Consider the following 19,866-nt stretch of genomic DNA (forward strand, 5'->3'; position numbering starts at 1 on the left):
TTAACTTACTATGCCACATATTCGTCCCATACAAGGTTCTTTTTCTTAAACATTTTTAAAAAAGATTTATTCATTTTATCACAGCCAGATATACACAGAGGAGGAGAGAGAGAGGAAGATCTTCCGTCCGATGATTCACTCCCCAAGTGAGCCACAACGGGCCGATGCGCACCGATCCGAAGCCGGGAACCTGGAACCTCTTCTGGGTCTCCCACGCGGGTGCAGGGTCCCAAAGCTTTGGGCCATCCTCGACTGCTTTCCCAGGCCACAAGCAGGGAGCTGGATGGGAAGTGGAGCTGCCGGGATTAGAACCGGCGCCCATATGGGATCTCGGGGCTTTCAAGGTGAGGACTTTAGCCACTAGACCACGCCACCGGGCCCCCATACAAGGTTCTTATAGGATGGCACACTTCAGGAGGCAGTTGTCCAGCAAATACTTATCAAACACCTAAATCCTAGCACATGCATGTATAAGATTTATAGGAGTAATACCATCCAGGATAACATTTTGTGATTTCCACAACAGAATGTCTTACTTCACTTAATCTCAGTTAAAAGTTTTTTAAAATATATACTTAATACACTTGAAAGGCTGAATTGCAGAGAGAATTCTCCATCCACTGCTTCATTCCCCAGAAGCTTGCCACAGCTGGGATTGGTTGCGCCAGAGCACCAAGCTCCATCCAGCCTCCTCTCCCATTTGGGTGGCGGGGACCTGCGTAGTTAACCCTTCACCTGTTGCCACCTAGTTCTGGCTTAGTAAGGAGCTGGACGGGAAGTAGTCAGGAGTCCAAGAGCATTCCCACTTGGGATGTGAGTGATGCAAGCAGCAGCCTGAACCCACTGCACTAGCACACTGACCCTTAAAATGTCTGTAGATGCCTACCTGCATGTACCCAGCATGTTTCCGCCACACAGTTAAGTGGCATTTTATGTCCTGTAGGGGGCCGGTGCCATGGCATAGTTGGCTAAGCCTCTACCTGCAGCACTGGCCTCCCAAATGAATGCTGGCTAGTGTCCCGGCTGCTCCGCTTGTCACCCAGCTCCCTGTTTGTGGCCTGGGAAAGCAGTGGAGGATGCCCCAAAGTCTGGGGACTCTGCACCCACATAGGAGACCTGGACAAAGCTTCTGGCTGGCTTCCCGCACATGTCCTTGTGGGTATTCGGGGAGTGAACCAGCAGATGGAAGATCTCTCCCTTTCTCTGCCACTGTGAGCTTCCAATAACAATAAATACCATTTAAAAAAATATTCAAGAGGGGCATCTTTAAAGGAGACACCAGTTTGGGGTGGACGGCGGGGACAGATCGGAGGTCTAGCTCATCTCACTGGTCACCTCGGCTAGCCCGGGAGGAGCCCCGTTTCTGCAGGGGCGGAGACTGGGAAAAGCCGCCCCCCAGGACCTTGAACGTCCGGGCAGCTGGAGGACCAGACAGCTAGCCCTTGGGCCAAGGAGACTCCGTCGTCTGGGTGTCCGGTAGCTGGCGCACAGGTGTCTCAGGAGTCCTGGAGGTTTCAGCCCACAAGACAGGTAGGAAGCTAAGTTACACCTGAGGCTGTCGGTCTAGAAACGCCGCCGGCCGCGGCCCTCGGGCCACGCCCAGAGCCTCCGTCAGGAGCCTCCCGCACAGTGATTGGTCAGTGCCAGCATCTCCCAGCGCTCCGCCCCGCCCCTGGTGCCCTGTTCCGCCCCCCGCCGGCCACTTGCTGCGCTGCGATTGGTTCCCGCGTTGCTCACGGCGCCCTCGCCCCGCCCCCCGGCGACCTGGCCGCGCCGCCGGCTGGCCCGCTCCTGGTGTGCCTGGCTCTGAGGTGGAACCGAGGACGCCGCGGCCCGGTCAGCCTTGGCCCGCTTCCTCCCCGCGCGCACGCAGGCACGCCGGGGGCGTCGGAGGAAGCCGGGTGAGTGTGGAGCTCCGAGGGACGCCCGGGGCCGGGGCTCGCGCGCCGTCTGCGCAGGGACTGGCATCCCCGGGGCGGGCCCGGCCATCGCCGCCCAGCCTCCGCCCTCTCCGCCCGGGCCCTCGGCGTCCTGGCCTGGCGGAGGCGCGGCCCTGACCCCCGCCGCTCGTCCTCGGTCGGGGCAGGCCGCAGTGCCCCCTCCCCCGCGTGGCCTCTCCGAGAGCCGGTCTGGCTGAACATCTTCCCCGGGGCGCGGAGTTGGGGGACACAACGGTCCGCCCGGGACGTCCTTGCTGCGGCTGCCAAAGTCTGAGGGGCCCCAGCTGGGACTCGGTCGGCCCGGGACCCGTGGACTTAATCCTGACTCCATCAAATAGACGTGGGGAGGAACTGAATGCTTTGGGCGATGGATGCTGGGTGTTGGGTGTCCTTCTGGCTGGCCCTGGGCAAGGCCAGTCCGCTTTGTAACCTTGACTTCCGAGTTGCCCCCTGGCAGGTGCTTTTACGGGAAAGGTAAATACACTTGGGTGACCTTTTCAGACGCAAGTGGTGCGATGGAATGTTCCGGCTTGTGGCCGCCCTGCTGCCCAGGTGCCCAGCTGCAGTGGCGAGAGGGGTGCAGTGGCAGGGCATGTCGCGCGTGGTCGCAATCGGTGGTGATCACACTCGGGGTGCTGCCTGTTGGAGCGCCAAGCCTCGCCATCCACTCATCCATCCAACCATCCATCCGGCTTGTGCTGTCCACCTCGTTCTTGACAGTTTCAGGGCGTCCTATTCCCAGACTCCACCCTCTCCTTTTCCCCGTCATCTTTCGTTTCCTGCATGAACTTTAGACTAACGGGAAGTTCAACCTTTTGATCGAGAATACTGTTGCATGATAATGCATCCTTCAAGTGGAAACCAAAAGTGATACTGAATATCGATGCTGGGTGGGTGGGGTGAGAAAACAGGCTTAATAACGTGCAGAAGGAAGATGTAGTTTTCTTCTTCCGGAAACACACCCTTCCTCCCCCATTCCTTCTCTCCCTCTGCCAGCTAGGATCACAGTGACCTTAACAGGCTGCACTTTTCTGAATTCACTTTGGGGCTCCAAGGTACAGAATTTATCTTTGTACCTGTTTGCCTTTTTAAATGACCAAAGTCATTTTCAGGTTGCAAAAAATAGCTTAAGCGTTGCAGAAGAATATGGGATTCAAGCAGTGTAGAAGTATACCGTGCTAGACAAATTCTTCTCTTCTCTCTTTGAGTCCTTGATCCCACCTTCTGTACCTTGATACTGTTAACCCTGTGATAGAATGTATGCGATGTTTCCATAGTGGAATGTGTGCACTTCGTTATCATTTTAAAAATTGGAGAGTCACACAGAGGGAGAGAAAGAGCTCTGATTTTCTGATTCACTTTCCAGATGCCTTCAGGGGTCAAGGCTGGTCCAGGCCAGGACCTCCGTCCAGGGTTGCCATGTAGGTAGCAGGTACCAGTGACTTGCTCCCTTCCAAGGTTTGCTGTGGCAGGAAGCCACAGCCAGCAGTCAGGTCCAGGTGCTGCAGGTGGGCCCAGGCATCTTACTGCATGCACACTGATCTGCATGCTTTAAATCTCCACCCCAGCATACATTTACAGAATATTATTGCCTGGTAGGCGTAGTGTCTACTACCAGATTAAACAAACAAATAGCAAAGTAACAAATGTTTATACGCCATTCCCAGAGCTAAGCTCTATCAGTTTTTGTAACAAATATTCTTTTGCTTTTTATTTTATTATTTTTACTATTTTATAAAAGTTTTTTTTATTGCAAAGTCAGATATACAGAGAGGAGGAGAGACAGAGAGGAATATCTTCCATCCAATGATTCACTCCCCAAGTGACCACAGTGGCTGGTGCTGTGCCGATCCGAAGCCAGGAGCAAGGAGCTTTTCTGGGTCTCCCATGCAGGTGCAGGGTCCCAAGGCTTTGGGCCGTCCTCTAGTGCTTTCGCAGGCACAGCAGGGAGTTGGATGGGAAGTGGGGTTGAGGGGATTAGAACTGGTGCCCATATGGGATCCCAGCGCATTCAAGGTGAGGACTTTGGCTGCTAGGCTACCGCGCCGGGCCCTACACTGGTCACTCTTACTTTTTACTTATTTATTTATTTAAAGATTTATTCATTTTATTACATTCAGATATACAGAGAGGAGGAGAGACAGAGAGGAAGATCTTCCATCCGATGTTTCACTCCCCAAGTGAGCCGCAACGGGCCGGTGCGCGCCGATCTGAAGCCGGGAACCAGGAACCTCTTCCAGGTCTCCCAGGCAGGTGCAGGGTCCCAAAGCTTTGGGCCGTCCTCAACTGCTTTCCCAGGCCACAGGCAGGGAGCAGGATAGGAAGTGGAGCTGCCGGGATTAGAACCGGCGCCCATATGGGATCCTGGCGCGTTCAAGGCAAGGACTTTATCCGTTAGGCCACGCTGCTGGGCCCCACTCTTACTTTTTAAATTAACACATATAAGGATGCTTCAAGTTGATTATTGAAAATATAATTAAAATATAAATTTATTTTGGTGCAAGATTTTTTAAACATTTATTTTTTATTGGAAAGGCAATAACAGAAAAGGAGAGGTAAAACTTTTCCACCCACTGGTTCACTCCCCAGATGGCCACAGTGGCTGGAGCTGAATCACTTCAAAGCCAGGATCCTGCGCCAGGAGCTTCTTCTGGGTCTCCCGTATGGGTGCAGGATCCCAAGCACTTGGGACATCTCTACTGCTTTCCCAGGCCACAAGCAGGGAGTTGGACGGGAAGTGGGGCAGTCAGGATACGAATCTGTACTCATAGGGGATATCTACACTTAAGGGAGAGGTTTAGCCAATTGAGCCATTGTGCCAGGTCTATAAATACATTTTTTTAAAAGATTTATTTATTTTATTACAGTCAGATATACAGAGAGGAAGATCTTCCGTCCAATGATTCACTCCCCAAGTGAGCTGCAGTGGCTGGTGCGCGCCGTTCCGAAGCTGGGAACCTGGAACCTCTTCCGGGTCTCCCATACGGGTGCAGTGTCCCAATGCATTGGGCCGTCCTCGACTGCTTTCCCAGGCCACAAGCAGGGAGCTGGATGGGAAGTGGGGCTTCCGGGATTAGAACCGGTGCCCATATGGGATCCCGGGGCTTTCAAGGGAGGACTTTAGCCACTAGGCCATGCTACCGGGCCCTATAAATACATTTTTTTACAAAATGTTTTTGAGAGCTCACCATTGCAGTCACTTGGGGAGTAAAGCAGCAGATGGAAGATCTCTCTCTTTGCTTTTCTCCGTGCATCTGCCTTCCCAATACAAATAAAGAAATCTTCGAAGACAGAAAGTTCTTCCATCCACTGGTTCACTCCCCAAATGGCCACAATGACCAGAGCTGAGCCATTCTGAAGTTAGGAGCCAAGAGCTTCTGGGTCTCCCATGTGGTTGCAGGATTCCAAGGCTTTTTACCATCCTCCTCTGCTCTCCCAGGCATAAGCAGGAAGCTGGATCAGAAGTGGAGCAGCAGGGGCACAAACCAGTGTCTATACGGGAAGCTGGCACCACAGGTAGAGGATTAGCTTGTGGTGCCACTGCATCAGAACTCTGTAAAAAATAACATTTGTTTATCTTCATGGTAGAGGAGAAGAGGGACTGAAAGAGGGATTGAGATCTCCAGTTCATTCACTCCCCAAATGCCTAAACAGCCAGGGCTAGGGCAGGGCAAGGCCAGGATTCCAGAACTCCATCCGCGGAGTGGCAGGAACTCAGGAACTGGACTGTCATCCGCTCTGCTCCAGGAAGCAGTAATGGGCACAAGAATCCAGAATGGGGTAGCTGGCACTCTAACAAGCACTCCTGTGTGGGTCTAGGAATAAGCATTGGATTGAAGAATTTAATTTCTCAAAAAGATTTAATTATTTAGAAGGCAAAGTTATAGAGACAGAGGGAGGGAGACATTCTGTCTGCTGGTTTACTTCCCAGATGGCTGTAGTAGCTGGGCCCGGCTGAAGCCAGGAACCCTGAATTTCACCTGTATCTTCCACGTAAGGTGATGGGGCCTAAGCACTTGGGCCGTCTTCTGCAAACAGCATCTGTCCAGCTGCCTGCCTCCTTCCCTCCTTCCCTCTCTTTCTTTCTTTTCCTTACTTCCATTCTTTTCTTTTGTTAAACATTTACTTATTAAAAAAAAAAAAGAAAAAAAGGGTTTGTTTATTTATTTACTTATTCACTGCCAAGGTGGTTGCAGTGGCCAGGGCTGAACCAGGCTGAAGTCAGGAACTTCTTTTGAGTGTCCCATGTGCATGCAGAGACTCAGACACTTGGAAAAATCTTCCACTGCTTTAGCCAGGCCTTTAGGGCAACTGGATGGGTTTTGCAGCAGGCAGGATATGAACCATGCTGCCATAGCAGGTGGCTGCTTTACTTGCTGTGCCACAGTGCTGAGCCCTTTAAGCAAAGCAGTGTCTACCTTGTGTATTGCAATACCTGCTCCCGAGAGCTGGGTTAAACAGGTGTACAGGAATGGATGCAGCTCAGAGGGAAAGGAATGTCTCAGTAAGATTGCTAAGTTAAATATAATTGGTTAATGTTCCACAGGGCAGGCAAAATATGTAGGATGAACTTCCATCAGGTTGTGAATCATAACAGTTTCTTCAGTGAAACATTACAGGACCATAAACTGTCAGTGTTGTTATTGATAATAGAGTGTTCATTAAATAAGCTGGTAACAAAGTTCTGTATTGTCTTCATCACTCTGAATAAAGGTAGGCACACACAGGTTCATTAGAAAGTGTAGAACTTTCTGAATTTGGGATGAAATATTATCTCCTAAGCTTAAGCTCAAAGTGACCTGAGTAAAGAAGAGATGGTATTGCCCCTGTAGGTGATGACCTCAGCTTTCCTGATTGAGGAAGTCGGCGGGGTTATGACTGGAAATGGAATTCCCTCATTGGGGCCAGTTGGAGGGCTCTCGGGTGAACTGAGTACAGGAAAGACCGCTGCAGCGGGCTTGGAGGGAGCAGGCACGCAGCTGCGGTGAGCAGGGTGGGTCGGGGCAGAGCCAACCTCCTGCTGGGGGCTGTGGGTGGCCTTGGAGTCAGCCTGTGGGAGCCTGCTGGAGTTCTGCAGTGCTCTGCAGAGCAGACAGGAATCTGGGCCAGGTTCGGGGCGTTGGCGTCGCAGCAGGGGCGTTATCTTTGGCGTAGCCTGCTTTCTCTCTGCTTCTGGGGCACGGCTGCCTCAGGTGTCCTCCTTGGATTTCCCCACCTCCTGCGTTCTGCTTTATTGTTTGGTTCCCTAGTGGATCGCACATTCTGGTAGCTTCTTGACAAGAAGAATTACTTTTAGAAACCTACGGTGTATGTTTTGATCTGCCCTCATGCTTGATCAAAAATTTGGCAGTAGAATTTGTTAGAAATAATTTTCCTTCAGAGTGTAGAAGAAGTTACTGCTCTATTGTCCTGTTACTTTCAGTGCTGTTTTTGGGAATTCTAAGCTGTTCAAATTCCTGATCCTTTTTGTGTCACTCCTCTCCCGATCACTGCAGACTTATAGAAATTACCCTTCAGTATCATTGTTTTGAAATTTAAAATCATGTAGGTCCATATTCAGATATTGGGTCAAGTATTTGTTGAGCTTTCTAAATCTGTAGAAATAAGAACGTCTAAGGCAGGTGCCATGGAGTGGTAGGCTAAGCCTCTGCCTGTAGCACCAGCATCCATATGGGCACTGGCTGCTCTGCTTTCCAGTTCCTCTCTACGTTCTGGGCAAGTGGCAGAGGATGACTGAAGTCCCTGGGCCCCTGCACTACATGGAGACCTGGAGCTACATGGAACCATGGTCCCTGGCTTCATCTTTTTTTTTTAAAGATTTATTTTATTTTTATCACAAAGTCAGATATACAGAGGGGAGGAGAGACAGAGAGGAATATCTTCCATCCGATGATTCACTGACTGCACTGGCCGGTGCTGCACTGATCCGAAGCCAGGAGCCAGGAGCTTGTTCCAGGTCTCCCATGTGGGTGCTCCGTCCTTGACTGCTTTCCCAGGCCACAAGCAGGGAGCTGGATGGGAAGTGGGTCTGCCAGGATTTGACTCGGTGCCCATAAGGGATCCCAGCATGTTCAATGTGAGGACTTTAGCTGCTAGGCTACCGCGCCAGGCCCACCCTGGCCTCATCTTAGCCCAGCTCTGGCCATTGTTGTTTGGGGAGTGAACCAACACTCTCCATATCTTTTTTAAAGATTTATTTATTTTTATTGAAAAGTCAGATATACAGAGAAGATGAGAGACAGATATCTTCTGTTCGATGCTTCACTCCCCAAGTGACTGCAATGGCTGGACCTGCACTGATCCCAATCCAGGAGCCCAGAGCCTCTTCCAGGTGTCCCATGCTAGTGCAGGGTCTCAAGGCCTTGGGCCGTCCTCGACTGCTTTCCCAGGCCACAAGTAGGGAGCTGGATGGGAAGTGGAGTAGCTGGGATACAAACCAGCACCCATATGGGATCTCGGTGCACTCAAGGTGAGGACTTTAGCTGCTAGGCCACCGCGCCGGGCCGTGAGTTTATTTTTAATGAAAAAGTCATGTGTATCATTTTAAATAAGCCTAGGAATAAAATTGATTTTATGGGACACATATTACATTTTGAAAGCTTTCATAGATTGAGTTGTTTAATACATTTTTGACTGGCAGTTATGTGTCAGACACTGTGTTGTAGGCTCTTAGAAGACAGAGGTGAGAAGAAGATGGGCTTGGAGCTTGCTGGTTACAGGTTGAGGGGCTAGATCTGCCATGGAGTCTGGAGGCTTTGGAAATCGGGGTCATTTTCCTCTTGCAGTGTGTTAACAGCTTCTTCACTTGTCTCTCTCTAACATTACCCCACTTCCTGCTCTTCCTATAGCCGCCAAAGAAGTTCTCTTATTGTAAGAATTCTATTTACTTTTATTTTTGTTTGAAAGATGGAGAGAAAGAACTTGAGAAATGTTAACATCTGCTGTTTTATTTCCCAAATGCCTGCACCAGGGTCGTGGCTGAAGCCAGGAGCTCAACATGGGTTTCTTGTGTGGGTGACCAGGACCCACAGACTTGCCATCACCTGCTGCCTCCAAGGGTGGTGGCTGGAAACAGAAGCAGAGCCAGACCGCCTGCGTAGGCATCCTGAGTCTCTTAACTGCTGTGCCAAACTTCTGCCCCAGGTTCTTAAAAATGTAATGAACTGGGCTCGGTGCGGTAGCCTAGTGGCTAAAGTCCTCACCTTGCACATGCTAGGATCCCATTTGGCACCGGTTCTAATCCCAGCAGCTGCACTTTGCATCCAGCTCCCTGCTTGTGGCCTGGGAAAGCAGTGGAGCACAGCCCAAGGCCTTGGGACCCTGCACCTGCATGGGAGATTCATAAGAAGCTCCTGGCTCCTGGCTTTAGATCGGTTTAGCTGGAGTCGTTGCTGCCGCTTGTGGAGTGAGTCAGCAGATGAAGATCTTCCTCTCTGTCTCTCCTCCTCTCTATATATCTGACTTTGCAACAAAAATAAATAAATCTTTAAAAATTGTAATGAACTTATTTGAAAGACAGAGAGAGGGACAGAGGTAGAGACAGTGGCCCTCCATCCACTGGTTCACTCTGTCGTCAGGAAAAGCCAAATTTCTTACCGTAACTTCTGGGATTCTGTAATCATTTGTCCTTGTCCCTGCAGCCCCTCTGATCTCATTTTCCCCTCACTGATGTCAGCTCGCGCCTTGAGTGCCCAGGCATCCTGCTGGGGCCTGGGCCCTGGCTGTTGTCTGCCAGACCCCCACTTTCTCCACACCCTCCTGTGTGTATTCCGCCATAGTGTCTTACACCCTCCCATGTGGTGTAGAACTGGCCTCTTTTGGTTTTTGTTTCTTCCTTCTCTCCACATAGCCACTGCTTTTGGTTTGTTCATTGATGCATCTTAAATGTCCAGAACAGTGAACAGTGCCTGATGTAGAGTAGGCACTCCACAAATAAATGACGAATGAATGAATGAATGAATGAATGAAGGGAAAGTTGAAAACTGACATGTAAGCTGACATCTGAAGTAGGAGTGGGAGTTGATGAGGAGGCCTGGGATTGCAAAAGTATCAAACTGTGTTGTAGGTGGGGTGATTTAGTAAGTGTGAGGCACTGAAGGAGAAGCCAGGGTGAGGAGAGGAGACAGGAGTAATGTTAGGAGAGGAGGGACGGGGTCTTTCTAGAGTTTTCTCTTCATCTTGAAGCAGAGGAGAAGGCAATCAATGGTGTGAAGCAGGAGGGAAGACTCTAAGTTTGTTAAAAACAAACCAACCCACAGCTTTGCAGCTGCATTATGAAGGTACCACCGGCCGCGTGCATAGTGGGAGTGGCTGTGTCGGATGGGAGGCTGTTGTGGGGCAGGGGAATGGGGACGGTATCCAGGCCTTGGAGTTAGAGGCAGAGCTGTCAAGCTAGAGTGTTTTAGGAGGCATAGTGAGGTCATGGCTTGGATTCTGAGAGGCAAGAGAGAAGTAGAGAATGGCACTTGGACGGATCCCGGAACAGGATCACATTTGGGAAGAAAACTGCGGATTTGGATTCAGGCACTGGAATTAAATATATGTATACATATGTTGGAGAAGGCAGTCATGGAGAGCGAGCGTTAGAGAGTGTGGAACAGCTCTTCCATCTGCTCATTCACGGCTGGTGCCTGCAACAGCCAGGGTTGGCTGCATGCAGGCCGCGAGCCAGGACCTCAAGTCTTCCTCGTGGTGGAAGAGACCTACGTACTCCCGTTAGCAGGAAGCTGGAATTGAAAGGAGGGCTGTTACTTGAGCCAGCCGCTCTGATATGGGATCAGGAATCCTGTGTAGTGTATTTTTAATTTTTTTAAATTTATTTTTATTTATTTTTAACTGAAAAGGCAGATTTACATAGAGAAGGAGAGACAGAGAGAAAGACCTTCCATCCACTGGTCCGCTCCCCAAATGGCTTTAATGGCCAGAACTGAGCCAATCTGAAGAGCTTCCTCTCGGTCTCACAGAATCCCAAGGACATGGGTCATTCCCTGCTGCTTTCCTAGGCCATGAACAGGGAGCTGGATGGGATGTGGAGCAGCCAGGACACAAACTGGTGCCCAAGTGGGATCTTGGTGCCTGCAATGGGGGAATTAGCATGTAGTATCTTAATGTCCATGTCAAATGCCTGCCTTGAAATGCTGATTTTAAGGTGACACAGTGCAGGAATGTCAAACAGGTATTTCGATATATGGATCTTGTACCGGGTGTTTAATCAGTAAATCAGCTTCATGCAGAAGTGGTGGAGACTAAGATTCACCAAATAATTCACATTTTGAATAATTAAAAGTTAAGGCATTAATTGGGGGGAAATTATAAAGTTAGGATGTCTTTGAAATTTGCTGTCCTTTTTACTTGGGTTTTAGATTAAAATGCCAAAATTGGTGTTCACTAAGTTTTAGTCTTTTTAAAAATTTAAACATTTAAAAAAATTTTTATTTTTAATATTTACAATATTGAGAGGGATGCATGCCCATGTGGGTGTCATATCAGGGTGGGGAGGATCAAGGTATGGAAGAAGGTGTAGAGGATAAATGTTGTAGTTTTATATTTTCCTCCTATGTCTGAGGCGGGAGAAAGGGAGAGAGCCCACTCTTTGGTGCCAAACTGCATCGGCACCCAGGGATGGGGGATAGTCATTTGATGAAGCCTTACAGAGCCCGATGTGGAGAAGAATGTTCCAAGGGTGTTACTTGAGCAATATTTTTGTAAAGATTTGTTTTTGTTGCAAAGTCAGATATATTTACAGAGAGGAGGAGAGACGGAGGGGAAGATTCTCCCCCCGATGAATCACTCCCCAAGTGGCCACCATGGCTGGAGCTGAGCCAATCTGAAGCTAGGACCCCAGAGCCTCTTCCAGACCTCCCACATGGTGCAGGGTCCCAAGGCCCTGGGCCGTGCTCTACAACTTTCCCAGGTCACAAGCAGGGAGCTGGATGCGAAGCAGGGCTGCCAGGATTAGAACCAGTGTCTGTATGGGATCCCGGCACATTCAAGGTGAGGACTTTAGCCACTAGGCCACCACGCTGGGCCCCTGTTGTTAGCGAGATTTTGTTTGAAAGGTGGAGTGACAGAGAAAGATGAAGGGGTAGAGAAAGGCGGGGAGAGATCTTCCATAGTTGTCTTGTGCCCCAAATTACCACAGAAGCTAAGTTTGGCCGAGGCTGAAGCTAGTAGCCCATCCAGGGGTGCAATTACTTGAACTGTCTTCTGCTACCTTCTCCCTGCACTGGCAGGGAGCTTGCTCAGAATTGAATAGCTGCACTTGAACCGGCATTCTGATATGGAGTGCTGGCATTACATCACAATGCTGGGCCCCATGTTGCTGAATTTGAAGGCCTGTAATATATTCATACAGAATGGCTAGAGACCAGGTTTGTGTTTACCCAGCAAGAAAATGTATCCACTTGACTTCTTTGGCAGGGTTTGAATCAGCAATTATTATCAAGGTCATTGTAGCACTTACTGAAGTGCTTTCTTCTGTTTCCGGATGATCACATTGTTCATCTAAATTGTGACTGTTCCTTCATGTTATTTTTACTGTCCTCACCTCATGGAGTGGAATGGTAATTTTGCCCCCAAGGAATCTGAAATGGGAGGTGCTGGAACTGTGTGTGCTGGCAGCCGTGGTGGGGAACGGCCGTGAGCACGGATGATGGATCTGTACTTCAGTGGAAAGCCTGGGTTTCCTCCTTGCTGGTTATGTGACCTGCACAAATTAACCGTTCTCTGAAGTTTTTCAGTACTGTGGGAATCTAGCAGTAACTGTCTTAGCCTGTTTGTAGAGGTTGACTGGGATTTGAGGATTGAATGGAATTGTGTTTGAAGAGTTTGGCATCGATGAACATTCTAACCGGTAGCTGGTAGTGTGGTAGTGATTGATATTGATCATACGGAAAATGGAGATTCTTTTTATATTCTTTGAGTGAATTTGTTTAAGCTGAGTAGCCCTGATATCTTGAATAATATTTATTTTATAATATTTATTTTATATTTTAAAATCTACTTATAACATTTTTAACGAAACACATTGTAATTTAAGTTTTTTTGAAAGATTTATTTATTTTTATTACAAAGTTGGATGTACAGAGGAGGAGAGACAGGAGGATCTTCCATCTGATGATTCACTCCCCAAGTGGGCGCAACGGCCGGTGCTGTGCCGATCCAAAGCTGGGAACCAGGAACCTCTTCCAGGTCTCCCATGTGGGTGCAGGGTCCCAAGGCTTTGGGCTGTTCTCTACTATTCCCAGGCCACAAGCAGGGAGCTGGCTGGGAAGTAGAGCAGCCAGGACACAAACCAGAGCCCACATGGGATCTGGCACATGCAAGGCTTAGATTTTAGCCACTAGGCTACTGTTCTGGGACTGGCTCTGACCTGCTGATAGCCTGAGAAAGCAGCAGAGGATGGCCCCAAGGCTTTGGGTCCCTGAACCCATGTGGGAAACCTGGAAGAAACTCCAAGCACCTGGCTTCGTACAAACCCAGCTCTGGTTGTTGCAGCTAAAGTCCTTGCCTTGCACTTGCTGGGATCCCATATGGACACAGGTTTATATCCCGGCAGCCCCACTTCCCATCCAGCTCCCTGCTTGTGGCCTGGGAAAGCAGTAGAGCACGGGCCAAGGCCTTGGGACCCTGGACCTACGTGGGAGACCTGGAAGAAGCTCCTGGCTCCTGGCTTCAGACTGGTTTAGCTCCAGCTGTTGCAGCCACTTAGGGAGTGAATCAGCAGATGAAGATCTTCCCCTCTGTCTCTCCTGTTCTCTGTATATCTGACTTTGCAATAAAAATAAATAAATCTTTAAAAAATTTTTTAAAAATCTTTAAAAAAAAATCTTCCATCACTGGTTCACTCCTCACGAGGCTAGATACACAGCAACCAGGAGTTTCATCCAGGCCTCTCATGTGGGTGCAGGGGCCCTAGAACCTGGGGTATCTTCCTCTTTTTTCCCAGTGGGGAGCTGGATAGGAAGTGGAGCAGCCGGGACTTGAAGTAGAACCCCTATGTGATACTGGCATTGCAAATGGCATCCTTACCTACTATGCCACACTGCTGACCCCACAGACTTAAACCTGCATTGGCTGAAAAATCCTTCATGATCTTGTCCCAAACAAGTTAGTCACTTGTTATAACTCTCTGAAAGAGCCTTAAATGCTATTCCATTCTGGGCCTATATTATTTTGTATATTTTATTAAAAAATGATTCTTTTTTTGTCTATAATTTTTCTTTTCTACTTTGTTTCCAAGGCAGAGAGATACATACTTATGTGCAGCCAGAGCTCCTGTTCACTCCACAGATGCCTGCAACTTCTGGCGCGAATCTCCTAACTAGGCAGCTGGGACCCGACTACCTGGCCAGGACCTGCTCGCTCTGTTGGGTGTGCCTTAGCAGGAAGCTGGAATCGGGAGTGAAGGCAGGACTGAGACCCAGGCGGTGTGCTGGGAATGTGGGCTTCCCAACGTGGCTTTCTTAACTGCCAGTCCAAATGCCTGTCCCTTCTAGTTCCTTATTATCCGGCAAACTCTTCTTGTTCATGTTTCAAAATGCAGCACATTTGTTCTTCACTACTGATCTTTTCTTGCCTCTTCCTGCTGAGAAATGTTTTTCATGTTTCTATTATAGTACTTTTTTATGATAACGCATAGTGTGATGCGATGTTTCTAACCAGACTCTTCTGTATATTGATTGTCTTAAGCACTTTGATATCCTCAATATGGTATCCTGAATATGGGTAGCACCTAGCAGCTCGTGAAGAGATGGTACTGTGGATGGTGGATTAAATGCTCTGTACCTCAGTTAGATACATTATCTGTGAATGAAGATTACTCTGTATGTTAAAATAGGTTGTTATTTTCTCCTCTTGCTTTCTGCCAGTGTCCCTTGATTTTCTAAACTGAGTAATGAAATTTTAGGCATTGAATCACTGAAAATATCCTCTAACAACAACATGCATTTCCATCTATAAAGAGTCAGCAATAGCAGTTGTTGCTATCTAACTGTACTAGTTCCATTTGTGATCCTAGAATAAAACAGCTGAGGCCGGATACCTTTATGATGAAAAGAGGTTTATCTCTTCCCAGATGTGAGTAAGATTTTTTTTTTTTTTTTTTTGCGTGTGTGGAAATTGATTTTCTTTCTTTTTTTTTTTTTTTTTTGTGAGTAAGATTTTTTAATTTGAAAAGCAGGGCTTGGGTCTGGCACGGTGGCCTAGCGGCTGAAGTCTTCGCCTTGATCCCATATTGGCGCTGGTTCTGGTTCCGGCTGCTCCACTTCCCATTCAGCTCCCTGCTTGTGGCCTAGGAAGGTAGTTGAGGACGGCCCAAAGCCTTGGGACCCTGCACCCATATGGGAGACCTGGAGGAGGTTCCTGGCTCCTGGCTTCGGATCAGCACAGCACCAGTCAGTGCGGTCACTTGGGGAGTGAATCATCGGATGGAGGATCTTGCTCTCTGTCATCCTCTCTGTATGTCTGACTTGCAATAAAAAAAAAAAAAAAACCAAAAAAGAAAGGAAAAGCAGGGCTAAAGAAAGAGGGAAAGACAGAGAGATATCTTCCATTCATTGGTTCATTTCCTGCATGGCCACAACAACCAGGCATGGGCCAGGTCAAATCTAGGAGCCAGCAACTTTTTACCCAGGTCTCCCACATGAGTGCAGGGGCCCAAGGACTCGAGCCATTCTCCTCTGCTTTCCGGGCAGGTTAACAGGAAGCTGGATGGGAAGTGGTAAATATCCGAAGGAAGCCTCCTGAAGGTTGACCTTTGTTCATGGTATAGGATCCCTCTCCTCTCCTGAATGTTTACCTTAGTGCCTGAACTTTGAATCTTGCAAAGTTTTTCTGTCAAGCTTCCGCTTTACACCTCTGTGGCCCCCCCCCCCCCCCCCCCCCCCCCCCGATTCCTGAGGCCCACGGTAATCAGAAACAGGATCTGTTCCTGTTTCTGTATCCCAGGGCACTGTTCTGGGAAGGTACTGCATCCTGGCTCCTTGATGCTTAACCGTTCTTGTTGGAACCCACCCTGGGGCTTTGTGCATAATTGTTCCTCCCCTTACTCAGGCTTCTCTTAATCAAATTAACTTCATTCAAGTTCAGATTTTTAGCAAGATTTACAAGGATTTTTTGTTATTTGAAAGGCAGAGTTATAGAGAGAGAGGAGAGGGAGAGATTTCTTCCATCTGCTGGTTTACCCCCTAAATGGCTGCAACAGCCGGGGTTGAGATGGTTCAAAGCTAGGCGCCTGGAGCTTTTTTCAGAGCTTCCACATGAATGCAGGGGGTCAAGGCTTGAGTTGTCTTTTGCTGCTTTCCCAGTCACATTAGCAAGGAACTGGATTGGAAGTGCAACAGCTGGGACTTGAACCAGAGCCCATATGAGATGCTGGCACTGCAGGCAGTGGCTTAATTTACTATGTCATGGTATCTGCCACTTAAAATTTATTTTATCTTGGTTTGGCATAATGGCATAATTGGCTGATCCTCCTCCTTCAAGCACTGAGGTCCCATATGGGTGCTGGTTTGTGTCCTGGCTGCTTCACTTTCCTCCCAGCTCCCTGCTGGTGGCCCTGGAAAGCAGCATAGGACTGCCCTGGGCTCCTACACTCATATGGGAGACCCGGAGGGCGCTCCTGACTGCTGGCTTCGGATCGGCTCAGCTCTGGCCATTGAGGCCGTTGGGAAAGTGAACCAATGGAGAGAAGGCCTTTCTTCCTCTGTCTTTTCTTTGTGTAAATCTGATCTTTCTCATAAAAAAATAAATAAATCTTAAAAAAATTCATTTTCATCTACTTGGAAGGGAGAGTGACAAAGAAAGAGGAAGAGAGAGATGAGAAAGAGGGTAATTTTTCTGCCTCTGGCTGAAGCCAGTTGCCTAGAACTTCTTTCAGTTTTCCACTGGGTATCAGGACCCGATGCGCCTGCTGCCTCCCAGGTGCACACCTGCAGGAAACCAGATCAGAAACAGAGGTGCCCGAACTTACACTGGCATTGATACCCAGGCATCCCAGGCAGCAGCTTGAGCTGACACGATGCTTGGAGACCCAGGACCCCCGCGTGAGTGTTCCAGAGAGGCAGGTGGAACTGCACTGCCTTCCGCAGTCCCGGAGGTTGCCTGTTGGAAGCAACTAGTCTTTTTGTGTATGTGTGTAAGATTTACTTTAAAAAAAAATTTTTTTTTTAGATTTACTTATTTTTATTGGAAAGTTAGATATACAGAGAGGAGGAGAGACAGAGAGGAAGATCTTCCGTCCGATGATTCACTCCCCAAGTGAATGCAGAATGCAATAGCCGGAGCTGAACTGATCTGAAGCCAGGAGGCTGGATCCTCTTTTGGGTCTTCCACACGGATGCAGGGTGCCAAGGCTTTGGGCCATCCTCGACTGCTTTCCCAGGCCACAAGCAGGGAGCAGGATGGGAAGTGGGGCTACCGGCTTATGAACTGGCACCCATGTGGGATCCTGGCACATTCAAGGTGAGGACTTTAGCTGCTAAGCTACTGCGCCAGGCCCAACAACTAGTCTTTATTGTTGACTTAAAGAATATGGGTCGTGGATGCACCTCTCAGGAGAGGTGTCAAACGATTAACAGACATAGCTGACAACCTCTATTCTCAGCTAGTAAATGGTGAGCCTGCTTTGTGTCTGAGCACAGTTGAGCGTACATGAGGGCTTCAAAATGTTCATGGTACAAATAGAATTAAAAGTTTCAATGTAAAAAGTTTCTTCCGAACTCTAGTAGCATAGGACCTAAGGTAAATTTGTGTCTTTTGTTTATAAAAAGGAGTATGAGGGGTGGACATTGGACCTAGCAGTTAGAACACCTGTGTCCACAGGTGACGTGCCTTGGATTTTACACCTGCTCTCCTCTCAACTCCAGCTTCCGGCTAGTGCAGACCCGGGAGGCAGGTGCCGGCTCAAGTGATGAGGCTCCTGTCAGCCACATGGGAGAGCTGGACCGACTTCCTCCTCTGCCTGCAGTTTGACTCACTCCCAGCTGTCACAGGCATTTGTGGGAGTGAATCAGCAGATTGGAGTTCTCTGTGTGTCTGTATTTCTCTCTGTCAAACAGATAAATTAAAAACTTTGGAAATGAGAAGAAATAAGCTATTTTATGTCTTAAAAACATGTCCTTAGATTTTTTTTGTCTGTTTGTAGAATACAATATTTAATGAAAAACCCATGCTTAAGGTGTGAACATGGCGGGCTTCCTGGACAATTTCCGCTGGCCAGAATGTGAGTGCATTGATTGGAGCGAGAGGAGGAACGCCGTGGCGTCTGTGGTGGCCGGCATATTGGTGAGTGAGAGCACCTGGCTGCTGACCTGCGTGGCGCTCTTTCTGCCTGAAACGAATTCCTTGAACTGGGCATGCCCTTCTAGAGCTGTGCTTCACTTCTGTTAAACACTTAGCAGAGACCTAGACACTGTTTACGGAGTACAACATCGAGGGCCTTTGGTTCATCCAACTGGGTAAATTTGTTAAATTCAGTGTCTCTTCAGTTCCAGGCATAATCTATTTATTATAGGTGAGAGCATTTTAAATTTAATAGGTAAGCCTAATTATGTATGTATAATGCTTTAAGAACTTCCAAGGCTCAGAATTTGAGATTTACAGAGAGACGGAAAGACAAACAGAAAGCTCTTCCACCTACTGGTTCACTCCCAAGTGGCCACAATGGCCAGGACAGTGCTGAGCCGATCAGAAGCCAGGAACCAGGAGCTTCTTCTGGGTCTCCCATGTGGGTACAGGATCCCAAGACTTTGGGCTGTCCTCAGCTGCTTTCCCTGCCACAAGCAGGGAGCTGGAAGGGAAGTGGAGCTGCCGGGATATGAACGCCATGGCGCCCATGTGGGATCCCACCGCTGGAGGGGGAGGATTAGCCAGTAGAACCAACATGTGGGCCCCTATGAATTTTTTTTTATGTTTTCCGTGATGGTGTTTGCTAATTGTGATGTGGTTGGTCCATGAGTTTTCTTTTTTCTTTTTAAAAATATTTATTTGAAAGAATGGTAGAGAGAGAGAGGGAGCGAGAGAGTGAGTCAGTCTTCCATCTGTTGGTTCATTCCATAAATGACTTCAGCAGCCAGTGCTGGGCCAGAAACAAGGACCCCCCGGTCTCCTCTAGGGGTGACAGGGACTAAGGTAGTTAGATCATCTCATCATCCCGTGTTACCGTCCCATGCATATTAGCAGGGGTCGGAAGTGGATCCGCTGGGATTTGAGTCAGTGCTCATGTGGGATATGGCAGCTTTGCTGTTGAAAGGCAGATACCGTGTTTTGAATGTGTCAGTGACATGGGCTGTTGCTGAAGTTTTTTACAGGCTGGTGGATAATGATAGACGCTGCTGTGGTGTATTCCAAGCCGGAGCAGTTGAACCACGCCTTTCACACATGCGGTGTGTTTTCCACGTTGGCTTTCTTCATGTAAGTATGAAGGTCATTCTCAACATTATTTTTCTTTTTTTATTATATGTTTGACAATCTTTACATAGTTAATTAGGGTAAAAGGTTCAGGGGCTATAGGAAAGTGGGTAAGACTGTTATTTCCATATTGTTTCCTTCATGTATCTGAGGTAAAGGGGGATATTGAGGGAGAAGCCCCACCCAGTTTCCCACCCACCCCAGGTCCCGGATGTGGGGCATGCTCCGAGATTCTTGCTCAGGTGGTTTTGATAGTTCACCAGTTATGAATCACTGCCAATCTATTTATGCTTTCTTGTTTTTTAAGATTTATTATTATTGGAAAGCTGGATATACAGAGAGGAGGAGAGACAGAGAGGAAGATCTTCCGTCCAATGATTCACTCCCCAAGTGAGCCGCAACGGGCCGGTGCGCGCCGATCCGAAGCCGGGAACCTGGAACCTCTTCCAGGTCTCCCACACAGGTGCAGGGTCCCAAAGCTTTGGGCTGTCCTCGACTGCTTTCCCAGGCCACCAGC

At 48.5% G+C, this 19,866-nt stretch overlaps 1 protein-coding gene across 4 annotated transcripts in view; it reads left to right on the forward strand.

Moving 5' to 3' along the window:
• The first annotated feature begins 1,810 nt into the window (after positions 1-1,810).
• Positions 1,811-19,866, forward strand: part of TMEM50B (transmembrane protein 50B) — a 34,527-nt gene continuing 16,471 nt past the window's right edge. The window contains exons 1-3 of one of the 4 annotated variants that reach the window (XM_058661694.1): positions 1,811-1,901; positions 18,085-18,224; positions 19,240-19,352. In XM_058661694.1, coding sequence (XP_058517677.1) covers positions 18,126-18,224; positions 19,240-19,352 — 212 coding nt within the window. In that variant the 5' untranslated portion in view covers positions 1,811-1,901; positions 18,085-18,125. The other 3 variants (XM_058661696.1, XM_058661693.1, XM_058661695.1) reach the window with 3 other exon arrangements.

This window comes from Ochotona princeps, chromosome 3, assembly GCF_030435755.1.
Source record: "Ochotona princeps isolate mOchPri1 chromosome 3, mOchPri1.hap1, whole genome shotgun sequence".
Taxonomy (NCBI): domain Eukaryota; kingdom Metazoa; phylum Chordata; class Mammalia; order Lagomorpha; family Ochotonidae; genus Ochotona; species Ochotona princeps.